Source organism: Polypterus senegalus, chromosome 4, assembly GCF_016835505.1.
Source record: "Polypterus senegalus isolate Bchr_013 chromosome 4, ASM1683550v1, whole genome shotgun sequence".
Taxonomy (NCBI): Eukaryota; Metazoa; Chordata; class Cladistia; order Polypteriformes; family Polypteridae; genus Polypterus; species Polypterus senegalus.
Window position 1 is genome coordinate 167,515,812 of NC_053157.1, and position 12,328 is coordinate 167,528,139.

The following is a 12,328-nucleotide window of genomic DNA, read 5'->3' on the forward strand; positions in this document are numbered from 1 at the left end:
TATAAAAATATAGATATAAAAAAAACATTTATCAAACCTACAACACTTGAAATACTTACAGTTGAGAGATTATCACAGCGTGACTGAATGGCCTGTATAAAAAGGCCACTTGCTGCGGAGTTCCTATGAATAGCGCTAATGAAATCCTGTACCGGAGGTTCATGGGACAGGTTAATTAAATCTTGTACATGGTTTACGATTAGCCACGTCAGGTGTTCAGAATCATGAAGGTTCTGGCACTAAGAAGAAAAAAGAAACAAAAATGAGAACAACAAAAACACTTTGAAAAAACAGAGGATTACTTTGAAAGTGTACTTGTCTAATAAAAATTAAAAATAAAAATTGGTTATTCATACAGTACATCATTGCATTTTATGGTAAAGCTGCCAAAATTCTGAAGGAAAAAGAACAGTTGCTCGTAATTATTTTATATACACAGAATTTTCAAATTACGTTTTTTTTTTAAATAACCGTTATAAGATCCAAATTCTCAAAACACAGAGTAGTTTCTGCCATTTATTTTTCCAACACCTTAAAGTGAGACAGGCAGTGTGTTTCTGACGTTAACATTTTGTGTTATGCATAGTATTTAGTGGCTACCATTAGCTGTGTACACATCACATTATGAAATATGCTTTGCAGCATCCCATGTTGGGAATGCGTTATACATTTGTTTGAAATGCAGGGGTAAACAGTGGCCAAAAAATAAAATGGTGAATTACACATTAAAGCTACTGAAAAAAAGTTTTTGTTGGTTTTACAAAGGATAATGCAGTCACAGATTTTCCTATTTGAGTTTCAGTCAGGAAGTTGAGAACTACAGTCAAGTAATATACTAGGCACTTAAAAAACAAACATAAATTAATCATGTTTGGTACATGATATATACAAGTCAAACATTTTTACTTTTTTTCTATCAAGCCATAAACAGAAAGAGGCAATTTTAAATAACTTACAACATAATCACAAAATAGGATCAGTGCACCTCTCCTGACAATCTCTCTATTGCACATGGTCATTTTAGACTCTAACTTAGAGTCATCTCCTTCAATTGAAATGTGGGGACTTAGCAATTTAGTGCTTGACAAGCTGTGTCTCCTGAAACAGAAAATAAACAAAGAAATACTGTTATTTATTTAGAAAAGTGAAGTTATGTTGTTACATTTGCCTATACAAGACTTACAGCAACAATCACATGCAGTCATTTTCATTCATTTATTCATTCTGTTCATCTCACTTATCACATACAGATTTACACGGAACTGGGGCCTATTAAGATAGTAATCGGCACAGTGCGAGAATAAATACTAGGCAGGAAAGAAGTCCATTGGAGTGCTGAGCACTAGCCACATATCTGGACTCTTGAAGAGTCCCCAAAGAAAGTCAACATAAATAAAAATGTAGGACATGAGACTAAATAAACTAACGTATACAAATTGTGAACTCAACAGACAATAGTCAGTGATTCTATATAGAACAAATTTTTGATATACAAAATATGAGCCACCAATTAACCTACTATGCATGTCTTTACCAAGAACTGAAACAAAACAAAAGGGCAAAGAGATTGTGGAAACCACACATACAAAGGACACTAAGTAGATGATGTAAGCTTGTAGCATTAATTATAGTGCCACTGTGTTGCTCTTATGGCGCCCTGGGGCAGAAGATGGAACATATCAGCTCCACACAGTTTAATAGTAACCCCACTGAAATAATTCTGTTACTATCACTGCTCAATAGCTTGTTTAGATGTACCAAAGGAAAGTGGATTAATGCTTTAAGAATTAGTTATTTTTTTTTTTGCTATTTATAATCAATTTTGAAAAATCTAAACCAAAAATAACTTCACTTTGATCAAAAAAGGTTTGAGCTCATCTACAACAAAAACTTCTAATTTAAAATTACATATTCCATATGAAAGAAGTAAAATTTGCAAAACTGAAAGAAAGGTGACAGTTATTATAGTTACTTTATGTCCTTTGAAGGTAAAGAAATACAGAAATGGTTCCCAACCTTACATTAGAATTCACAAAATGAAAAGTATATTTTCAAAAGAATATAGAAAACTAATAACATCTCAAAGAAGCATTATGAAATTAGACTCATTTCCTCCCAAAAATGTTATGTAAACCCACCTTAAACTTTCCTTTCTTGAAATGTGTAATACTAATCTGCACATGTAAAAAAAATCCTTCAATAAGAGAAACAGTGAAGCCAATTCGAACGTTCAAGTGTTCGTGCTTTGGTTTACCTGGGTGTTTGGTGTACCTCTGACCACCAAGTATAGTTGGTGTAATTAATAAGTAAGAGGATCTGACACCATAAAAGGACCAAGGAAGGATGTGTAGTGATCAAAGACTGAATCATAGTGTTCAAGTGTTCCAGGGTATAAAAACTGCCATCACAGCCATCTCCCTTTAGCATTTTTGTTGCAGCTGCTGTAATTCTCCTAAACATTCCTGCAACAGAATGTAAATATAAAATGAAGTGACAGAGCTGAAAATTAGTTAATACATACTAAAAAGTGAAATAATTTTTACTGGGTCTTCATATCATTAACTTATAAAACAAACTGGCATTACAAAATATAACCAAACAAAACAATTATATATTATACTGTGATGGACAGCTGGGTCCCATGCCCGGCCGGGACGCCCCTGCTGCATATGTTCCGGGGGAGCCACCATGAACAGCTCAATACCTTCCCTGGGACGCTTGGTGGAAGCCTCCCTGGCCGATGTTTATTTCCCAGTCTCCCACATGGCTCCATGGGACATGGAGTCTTCCACAGCCTGGTTGGGAGATGAGATGGCCGCTCAAAAACCTGGCTGGACGAGTCATCAGCCCCACCCAGAAGTGCAATTGGGACCAGGTGGTCAAGCACCTGGAACACTTCCGGGTGGGCTATAAAATGGGCCAGTCTCCACCACTCAGGGGCCAGAATCGGGAGGAAGAGGTTGCCTGAGAGGAGTGGTGGTGCAAGGTGGAGAGTTATTGGTATTATTTAAAGTGCTTTTGGGACTGTGTTGGGCTGGAGGGATTACGGGGAAGACGTGCCCTCCAGCAGAAGAAAAATAAAAGCCTGTGCAACTTTTACATGTGCCTCTGCGCAGTCTGTGCTGGGTCGGGCCCTATATAGTGCCTTTATCACATCTGGCATAGTCGGCAGGATCCCAGTCCGTCCATTTGGGCCGGAACCTCCAGCAAAATTTGCAGAGACTCCCGTCGCAGCCACAGGCAAGCATGCATGGCACAGAGTGCACAGCGCAACGAAGCGCACACATGCGGCAGCGGCCTTAAGCCGGCACGTGCAGCAGCGCGAGGAAGGCGTGAAGTGCGCACACGCGGCAGGGGCCGCAAACCGGCACGCGCAGCACAGCGCGAAAGAGCATGGGGTATATCTGGAGGTTGGTGACAGGCCCAAGGCTGAAGGGTCGCGAGTAAATTTTTCTGCATGTGGGTCATCCTACCTCCTAGACACCGAGGGGCGAAGCACCTGATCTAGGCAGGGGGACGTGTGTCCATAGCGTGATGGCAGAGCCAGCTTGGGTGAGGGCGAGAGTCGGGTGGAAGAGGACGGAACTCGGAGGAGAGGAGTGGAGGTGGTCTGCAGACTGAAAAAGGCATTGTTGTGCAGCCAGGACTTAAACGGGTGATTGGTGCTGAGGCACTGGGTTCGTGCACTTTACTGTAAATATTAGACTGTAAATAAACATGTGTGGTGAACCAACATGTCTGCCTGTCTGTGTCCGGGCTGTACCCCACATACAGTATATTATTAAATAAATGTACAGTAACTATGTCTGATTATGAAAATGTTTCTAAAAAGAAAGTACTTTTGGTGCACTCAAAGCTTAGAGCATTAAAATGCATAATAAAATTACTAATTCAAAACAATCATATCTTTTACATCAACAGTACCTGTTAAAGTGCAACATTCTTTATTGCCTGTTGAGCATCAGCTTCATCATGTACATTTTGCTTCTCTTTAAATCACAGATACAGCCATAGGAGGTGACAGGCACCTTTTTTACATTCAGTGATATACAGTGCATCCAGAAAGTATTCACAGAGCATCACTTTTTCCACATTTTGTTATGTTACAGCCTTATTCCAAAATGGATTAAATTCAATTTTTTCCTCAGAATTCTACACACAACACCCCATAATGACAACGTGAAAAAAGTTTACTTGAGATTTTTGCAAATTTGTTAAAAATAAAAAAATTGAGAAAGCACATGTAAATACAGTGCATCCGGAAAGTATTCACAGGTCATCACTTTTCCACATTTTGTTATGTTACAGCCTTATTCCAAAATTGATTAAATTCATTTTTTTCCTCAGAATTCTACACAAAAAAATAAATATTATATATATATATATAAAAAATAAAAATAAAAACTGAGAAAGCACATGTACATAAGTATTCACAGCCTTTGCCATGAAGCTCAGAATTGAGCTCAGGTGCATCCTGTTTCCCCTGATCATCCTTGAGATGTTTCTGCAGCTTAATTGAAGTCCACCTGTGGTAAATTCAGTTGATTGGACATGATCTGGAAAGGCACACACCTGTCTATATAAGGTCCCACAGTTGACAGTTCATGTCAGAGCACAAACCAAGCATGAAGTCAAAGGAATTGTCTGTAGACCTCCGAGACAGGATTGTCTCGAGGGACAAATCTGGGGAAGGTTACAGAAAAATTTCTATTGCTTTGAAGGTCCCAATGAGCACAGTGGCCTCCATCATCCATAAGTGGAAGAAGTTCGAAACCAACAGGACTCTTCCTAGAGCTGGCTGGCCATCTAAACTGAGTGACTGGGCGAGAAAGGCTTTAGTCAGGGAGGTGACCAAGAACCCGATGGTCACTCTGTCAGAGCTCCAGAGGTCCTCTGTGGAGAGAGGAGAACCTTCCAGAAGGACAACCATCTCTGCAGCAATCCACCAATCAGGCCTGTATGGTAGAGTGGCCAGATGGAAGACACTCCTTAGTAAAATGCACCTGAAGGACTCTCAGACCATGAGAAACAAAATTCTCTGATCTGATGAGAGAAAGATTGAACTCTCTGGTGTGAATGCCAGGCGTCACGTTTGGAGGAAACCAGGCACCGCTCATCACCAGGCCAATACAATCCCTACAGGAAAGCATGGTGGTGGCAGCATCATGCTGTGGGGATGTTTTTCAGCGGCAGGAACTGGGAGATTAGTCCGGATAAAGGGAAAGATGACTGCAGCAATGTACAGACATATCCTGGATGAAAACCTGCCCCAGAGCGCTCTTGACCTCAGACTGGGGCGACGGTTCATCTTTCAGCAGGACAACGACCCTAAGCGCACAGCCAAGATATCAAAGGAGTGGCTTCAGGACAACTCAGTAAATGTCCTTGAGTGGCCCAGCCAGAACCCAGACTTGAATCTGATTGAACATCTCTGGAGAGATCTTAAAATGGCTGTGCACCAGCGCTTCCCATCCAACCTGATGGAGCTTGAGAGGTGCTGCAAAGAGGAATGGGCGAAACTGGCCAAGGATAGGTGTGCCAAGCTTGTGGCATCATATTCAAAAAGACTTGAGGCTGTAATTGCTGCCAAAGGTGCATCGACAAAGTATTGAGCAAAGGCCGTGAATACTTATGTACATGTACATGTGTGTAGAATTCTGAGGAAAAAAATGAATTTAATCCATTTTGGAATAAGGCTGTAACATAACAAAATGTGGAAAAAGTGATGCGCTGTGAATACTTTCCGGATGCACTGTATATAGTTACGCTGTACTACACAGTATGTACATTTAATAACACCTAGTCACTCTAATTATACAGGATAATTACATGGCGTGAACAGTAAAATTATGGACACATAATCTAAAGTGATACTGAAAATTGTTGAACAAAAGGTGCTGTATCTAAAGATTACCAAATCAGGTTAAGTGAGGTAGTGAGTACATACTTTTGATTTATATTTTTTAAAAACACTGCATTCTGGGGATAATCCTCAGGACTGTAAAGTAGCAAATATTTCCCAAATATTTTAAATAAAAAAGGGTGACCTGTCCAGTAATGACAAAATATTAATATAAGCCATCATTACTGAAGAGATCAAACATATCAAGGCAAGAACAAGTGCATAAACATTTAACCTGGATTTAGATTTTGAGACTGTTTCAGTAATATCCTGGAATTCCATGATATTAATCTGGGTTTTCAGAAAGGTTTTGATAAGGTACCACACAAGAGGCTAGTGAACCAACTAAAAGTGGGATTCCAAGACACAGTGTGTAGATGGGTGCAAAATTAGACTGAACACTTGGAAAAAAAATAAGGGGCCATGGTGAGAACAACTTATTCAGCATTAAGTAATATTAAAAATGGTGTCCCTTTGGGTTCAGTGCTTGGGCAGCAGCTCTAATTTATAATAATAACAATATGGATAAGAATATAACTTACAGGCTGGTTAAGCTTTGATACTGATGTTTAAGTTTTAATCAGTTGCCAGCTAAGCACCTCACCACTACAATGTGATTTATTGACACCTGGCACAGATATACTGGGCAATTATAATCTAACAGCCAATGGAATATGTACACTGGGCAATAATAATCTAACAGCTAACAGTCAACAATGTATACTACTTAAGAGATTCTGACAAAGCAAAGGACAGTAAGCATAACCTGTTATTATAAATAATAATAAAACTGTTCCTATCTATACATACATTTTCAGACATCTCAGTTATTCCCCACATAATTTATCAAGTCTATCATGAGGACTTCAAAATCACCTGATGGAACCCTTTGAGTACCAAAAAGGTAAAATATTCTGAATTATTGTTAGGTACTTACACACTAAGGAAAGTCAAATTTTTCAACTTTGAAATTCAAAGGTGCAGCATGGTGATCCACTCATCTACTGGCAAAGACTTCACATAGAAGGGGACCTGTGTGTGTCTCCACACCTGCCCTGCATCACTTGCATTTGGCAACTACTGAGCAGGAAAGAGCATAGTCTTTATCCAGAAATCAAGTTGCACAGCCAATAATGTGCACAAAGAAAGGTCCAGTTATATCTAGCTAGTATTTGTCTTCCTTCCACATGGGGGACAACTCATTTCCTGCCAAACTAGTTATGTTTCAAGAGCAAATTGGCACTGTCAAGGCTGTGCATGCCTGGATGTGTTCCAGTCTAGCCTGTCACTTAGCTGGTCTTGTACTCTACACCCACTGCCCTCATTATACATGAGGTATTACATGAACTAATGAACACCAGAGGTTTTATGTTGATTTTTCAGTTTAAGAAAGAGGCATTTGTGTGTATTGTTAGCAATAAGGTCTCCGGATTTGCCTATAATGTATCTAAAGCCCAAAAATTTGGCAGGTGTAGCTGTAACCGGGGAAAATGTATGTGTAGGGGAAGAGTGTGGTGAGATCAAGGGGAATTACAATTTGATTGTCTCAGACAGGTTCTGGTATGCCATTCAATGTTACACAATGGGAAAGTGGGATATCACTCAGGTTCTTCTCAACAAGGATGGAGAAATGTGGACCTTACCTGGGGATACTGTCAACAGGTGGAAAGAGCATTCTGAGGAATTTCCAAAGACTATAGCAGCAGATACTGAAAAGAATATTTTGGAGGTGGCAGCACCAGAAGCTTAGGTTAGAGTCACAGGACAGGAAGGATTTCAGCTCACAAGCTGTTGTAGTTTAAAGTGGACAATGGAAATGTTAGCTCAAGACAGGTATACAGAAGTGGTGGTCAGCATTTTAAAAAAGCAGACAAGAGGAAATTTCCCAGTTGTTAAAGGAGCACACAGCTTAGTCTCCATGAGAAATTCAGTTTTCTGCACTATATTTGTTTCTGTCACATGAACAGGCATCTTTTCTTTGTCCATTCTTATTCCTTCTTTATGCATGATTTGGGATGGTCTCATTCATGGTGCAAATTTATTTTGTAAAGAGTTTGGCACTCTTTAAAATTACTTCTTAACTAAATTGAAAAGCAAAGCAAACCGAAAGCACAAATAAAAGACACATAACAATACACAGAGACAGAAAATACAATTATTACTGAAATAAGTATGATTACCAACAGTAAGGAAGTCGAAATCAAAGACGAACCTATTAAAAAGACACTATTCCACATATTCAACCACATTTGATTAAGATTTCATATTTTTGTTCTTGTACAACTAGACCTTGGCAAAGACTGGCTACTGAAATTTAAACATAATAAGGCTTAAGCAACATAAGACTAAGACAATACCTGATTTGAAGATATGTATGAGGCACATGAGAAGAGTTCCAAGCTGCTGGCAGTAAAAGGTATGTTGTTGTTCATTCATGTCAACTTTCAGCTGTTTAGTAGAAATATCTTCCAATAAAATCCCCACAAGCTGTATGAGAAACCTTCCAAGAAAATAAGTGTTGTTATAAATCAATAAGTTACAAACTTCAATAAAGCACTAGAATTTGAAGGTCATGCTTCATTGGTCCAATGAACCGTATTGACCTTTCTGAATGACTGATGCTATTTTTTCTTATTACTGGAATGTTTATTTTTTTCCTTTAGCCCAAAATACTGAACTTAAATGGATTTTTTTTTGTGTAATAAATGTAAAACAATAAAATATAAAAGCTGAAATATCTGTTTGGTTTAACGCATTATTTAACATATTATGTACTATAATGTGAAATCCTAAATGAGAGTCTGCAGTGGGCTGGCGCCCTGCCTGGGATTTGTTCCTGCCTTGCACCCTGTACTGGCTGGGACTGGCTCCAGCAGACCCCCATGACCCTGTGTTAGGGTATAGCGGGTTGGAAAATGACTGACTGACTAACAGAGTAAACACTGAGCAGTAAAACATCCAGTATTAATTCCAGTTTTCACTCTATTGAATATATTTGTACAAGCTTTACACCTACAATATATCTTCCAGTATTTTCGTTAATACTCCTTTGAAAACGTGCTTATTCTCTCTCATGGTGGATAGAAATACTTGGTGAAGCACAGCTTCCTAATCTTTTCACAAACTACATTGTCATGTTAAATTCAAATTCACGATTCATTTATGGACAGTTATTTTCATGACTGAAGCCACTCCAGTGCTTATCCTAACTCTTATGGAGAAAGATACTATTTTCTGCAAACTGTACAGTTTCACTGTATATTCACTCCATTCACCTGGGACGGACAGGGAAAAATACAAAGAAGACTCTATGTTGTATACTTTAAAAAGCATCACCATAAAAAGGTAAAATCACACCCAGGGGTGGTGAAATACAATTTGTGCTAAATGAAGCTGATTTCATTCAGAAGAAATAATTTGTCCAGGGCCTGCTATATGCCCTTCTGTAAACTTTAATCAGGATATTAAGAAGCTTTTCCTCATGTGGGGCTTCCTTGGAGGTTGCCATCTTGTTACATATTACAGAAACCTTTTACCTTGTATACTGGTCATTACTAGTATTTTATAATCAAGAGACAACATAACTAGATGCAATTAACAAGATCAGAAAATAGGGGTGGCAAGGAAGTGCAGTGGTAGTGCTGCTGCCTCACAGTAAGGAGACCCAGGTTTGCGTCCTGGGTCCTCCCTATATGAAGTCTGCATGTTTTCCCCCAGGTGCTCTAGTTTCCTCCCACCTTCCAAAGACACACAGGTTAGGTGAAATGGCAACACTAAATCGACCCTAGTGTGTGTTTTGTGTGTGTTTGCTCTGCAATGGACTGGCATCCTGTCTAAGTTTTAAAAGGTCAGTAATTACTGTTCTGAACACAGAGAAAACTACTAGATTCCAGGAAAACCTTTCCAAGAGATGTGTGGGAAATAATTATGAAAATATCCCTAACTCAATTTTAAAACAATTTTTGCGCTATATAAGGGCTTTCTAGATAGAGTCCAAATTGGACTAAAATTATATCTTGATTCTTTCAGAAAAATGTGACAATACATACTGTATTTACACCTACTAGAACTGTAGAACCTGTTTGTGAGTTTATTTATTTATTTAACAATATTTTAGCACAAAACACATGTGTTTTGTACATTGTGGGCATACAACAGGATAACCTGAAGAGTGAATGATGCAACACAAAAAACATAAGATTTTTTTCATTTATTTTTGATACTGTTTGCGGTTGTCCATTGTTGATCACCATTAGGTCCTTTTTAATGTTCATTCTCCACAAAATCACACCATTAAACATTTTTCTCACTAGTTACAATGTACAATGGATAGCATATAATACAAATTTTTGGTGGAGTATTATTTTAAAAGTACTGTAGTTTCATGAGTGTGCTTTACTTTCCCTACATTCAAAAAAGCTGTACATTTAGCATACTGTCTCCAGTCTGCTTTCTGCAGATTGTAAAAAGACAAAAAAAAAAAAAAAAAAAGGCCTATAGTAGGAGACCAAAACATAGTTTAGCAAATTTGAGTTGTGCTTACTTAAATCAAAGAGTAAAATAATAAATGACTAAATGATTTATACGAGAAAGGACTCTCGTTCTGTTTACAAAAGCAGTCCCTTGGAAAGGAAAATGCATAAACAAAAATCTCTTTAAGGAGCAATAAGCTAACAAAAAATAATGTACTAATATATACCTTGCAAAAGTGTCCTCAGGTGGATGCCTATTCTGTGCCTCTCCGATAGCTTCCTCTGAAGGTAGTATGTCGCAAACACAATCTCTTAGTCTTTCGATATTCGTACAGGAGATGAAATAAGGCGACAGATAAAGCTCTTGTACACGAGACAGGACAATATCTTCTGTGGACTGAGAGATGAGCACTCTCAAAATGGCTAAAATTCCCGATATCCAGAGCTGTACTGTCCCCACTGAAGTCTTCAAGAGGAACAACATTAAGGCAATCTTGTATGCTGAATAAATCATACTCATACTCATATAAAGATATACAATTATCATGTAACCAACGGTATAGTGTTATCCAAAACTATGTGCCAATTTGATGGGTGCTACATATACTGCTCAAACGAATTAAAGGAACACTTTTTAATCAGAGTATAGCATAAAGTCAATGAAACTTATGGGATATTAATCTGGTCAGTTAAGTAGCAGAGGGGGTTGTTAATCAGTTTCAGCTGCTGTGGTGTTAATGAAATTAACAACAGATGCACTAGAGGGGCAACAATGAGATGACCCCCAAAACAGGAATGGTTTAACAGGTGGAGGCCACTGACATTTTTCCCTCCTCATCTTTTCTGACTGTTTCTTCACTAGTTTTGCATTTGGCTACAGTCAGTGTCACTACTGGTAGCATGAGGCGATACCTGGACCCTACAGAGGTTGCACAGGTAGTCCAACTTCTCCAGGATGGCACATCAATACGTGTCATTGCCAGAAGGTTTGCTGTGTCTCCCTGCACAGTCTCAAGGGCATGGAGGAGATTCTAGGAGACAAGCAGTTACTCTAGGAGAGCTGGAGAGGGCCATAGAAGGTCCATAACCCATCAGCAGGACCAGTATCTGCTCCTTTGGGCAAGGAGGAACAGGATGAGCACTGCCAGAGCCCTACAAAATGACCTCCAGCAGGCCACTGGTGTGAATGTCTCTGACCAAACAACCAGAAAGACTTCATGAGGGTGACCCAAGGGCCCCATGTCCTCTAATGGGCTCTGAGCTCACTGCCCAGCAGCATGCAGCTCGATTGGCATTCATAATAGAATACCAGAATTGGCAGATGCACCACTGGTGCCCTGTGCTTTTTACAGATGAGAGCAGGTTCACCCTGAGCACGTGACAGAAGTGAAAGGGTCTGGAGAAGCCATGGAGAACATTATGCTGCCTGTAACATCATTCAGCATGAGCAGTTTGGTGGTGGGTTAATGATTGTCTGGGGAGGCATATCCATGGAGGGTCACACAGACCGCTACAGGCTTGACAAAGGCACCTTGGCTGCCATTAGGTATCAGGATGAAATCCTTGGACCCATTGTCAGACCCTATGCTAGTACAGTGGCTCCTGGTGCACGACAATTCCTGGCCTCATGTGGTGAGAGTATGCAGGCAGTTCCTGGAGGATGAAGGAATTGATACCATTGACTGGCAACCGCACTTTCCTGACCTAAACCCAATAGAACACCTCTGGGACATTATGTTTTGGTCCATCCAATGCCACCAGGTTGCACCTCAGACTGTCCAGGAGCTCAGTGATGCCCTGGTCCAGATCTGGGAAGAGATCCCCCACAACACCATCTGTCATCTCATTAGAAGCATGCACCGATGTTGTCAGGCATGTATACAAGAACACAGGGGCCATACAAAGTGCTGCGTACAATTTTGAGTTGCTGCAATTAAATTTTGGCAAAATGGAC

General features: G+C 39.5%; 1 protein-coding gene across 4 annotated transcripts in view; it reads right to left on the minus strand.

Moving 5' to 3' along the window:
- The window catches only part of htt (huntingtin), a 240,301-nt gene that overhangs the window by 63,902 nt on the left and 164,071 nt on the right, over positions 1 to 12,328 (minus strand). For all 4 annotated transcript variants that reach the window (XM_039751643.1, XM_039751641.1, XM_039751642.1 and 1 more), the window contains 5 exons: positions 10,602 to 10,840; positions 8,260 to 8,402; positions 2,255 to 2,462; positions 957 to 1,098; positions 60 to 239 (listed from right to left, as the gene is read on the minus strand). In XM_039751643.1, the coding sequence (XP_039607577.1) occupies positions 60 to 239; positions 957 to 1,098; positions 2,255 to 2,462; positions 8,260 to 8,402; positions 10,602 to 10,840 (912 nt within the window). The remainder of the gene's footprint in view (positions 1 to 59; positions 240 to 956; positions 1,099 to 2,254; positions 2,463 to 8,259; positions 8,403 to 10,601; positions 10,841 to 12,328) is intronic.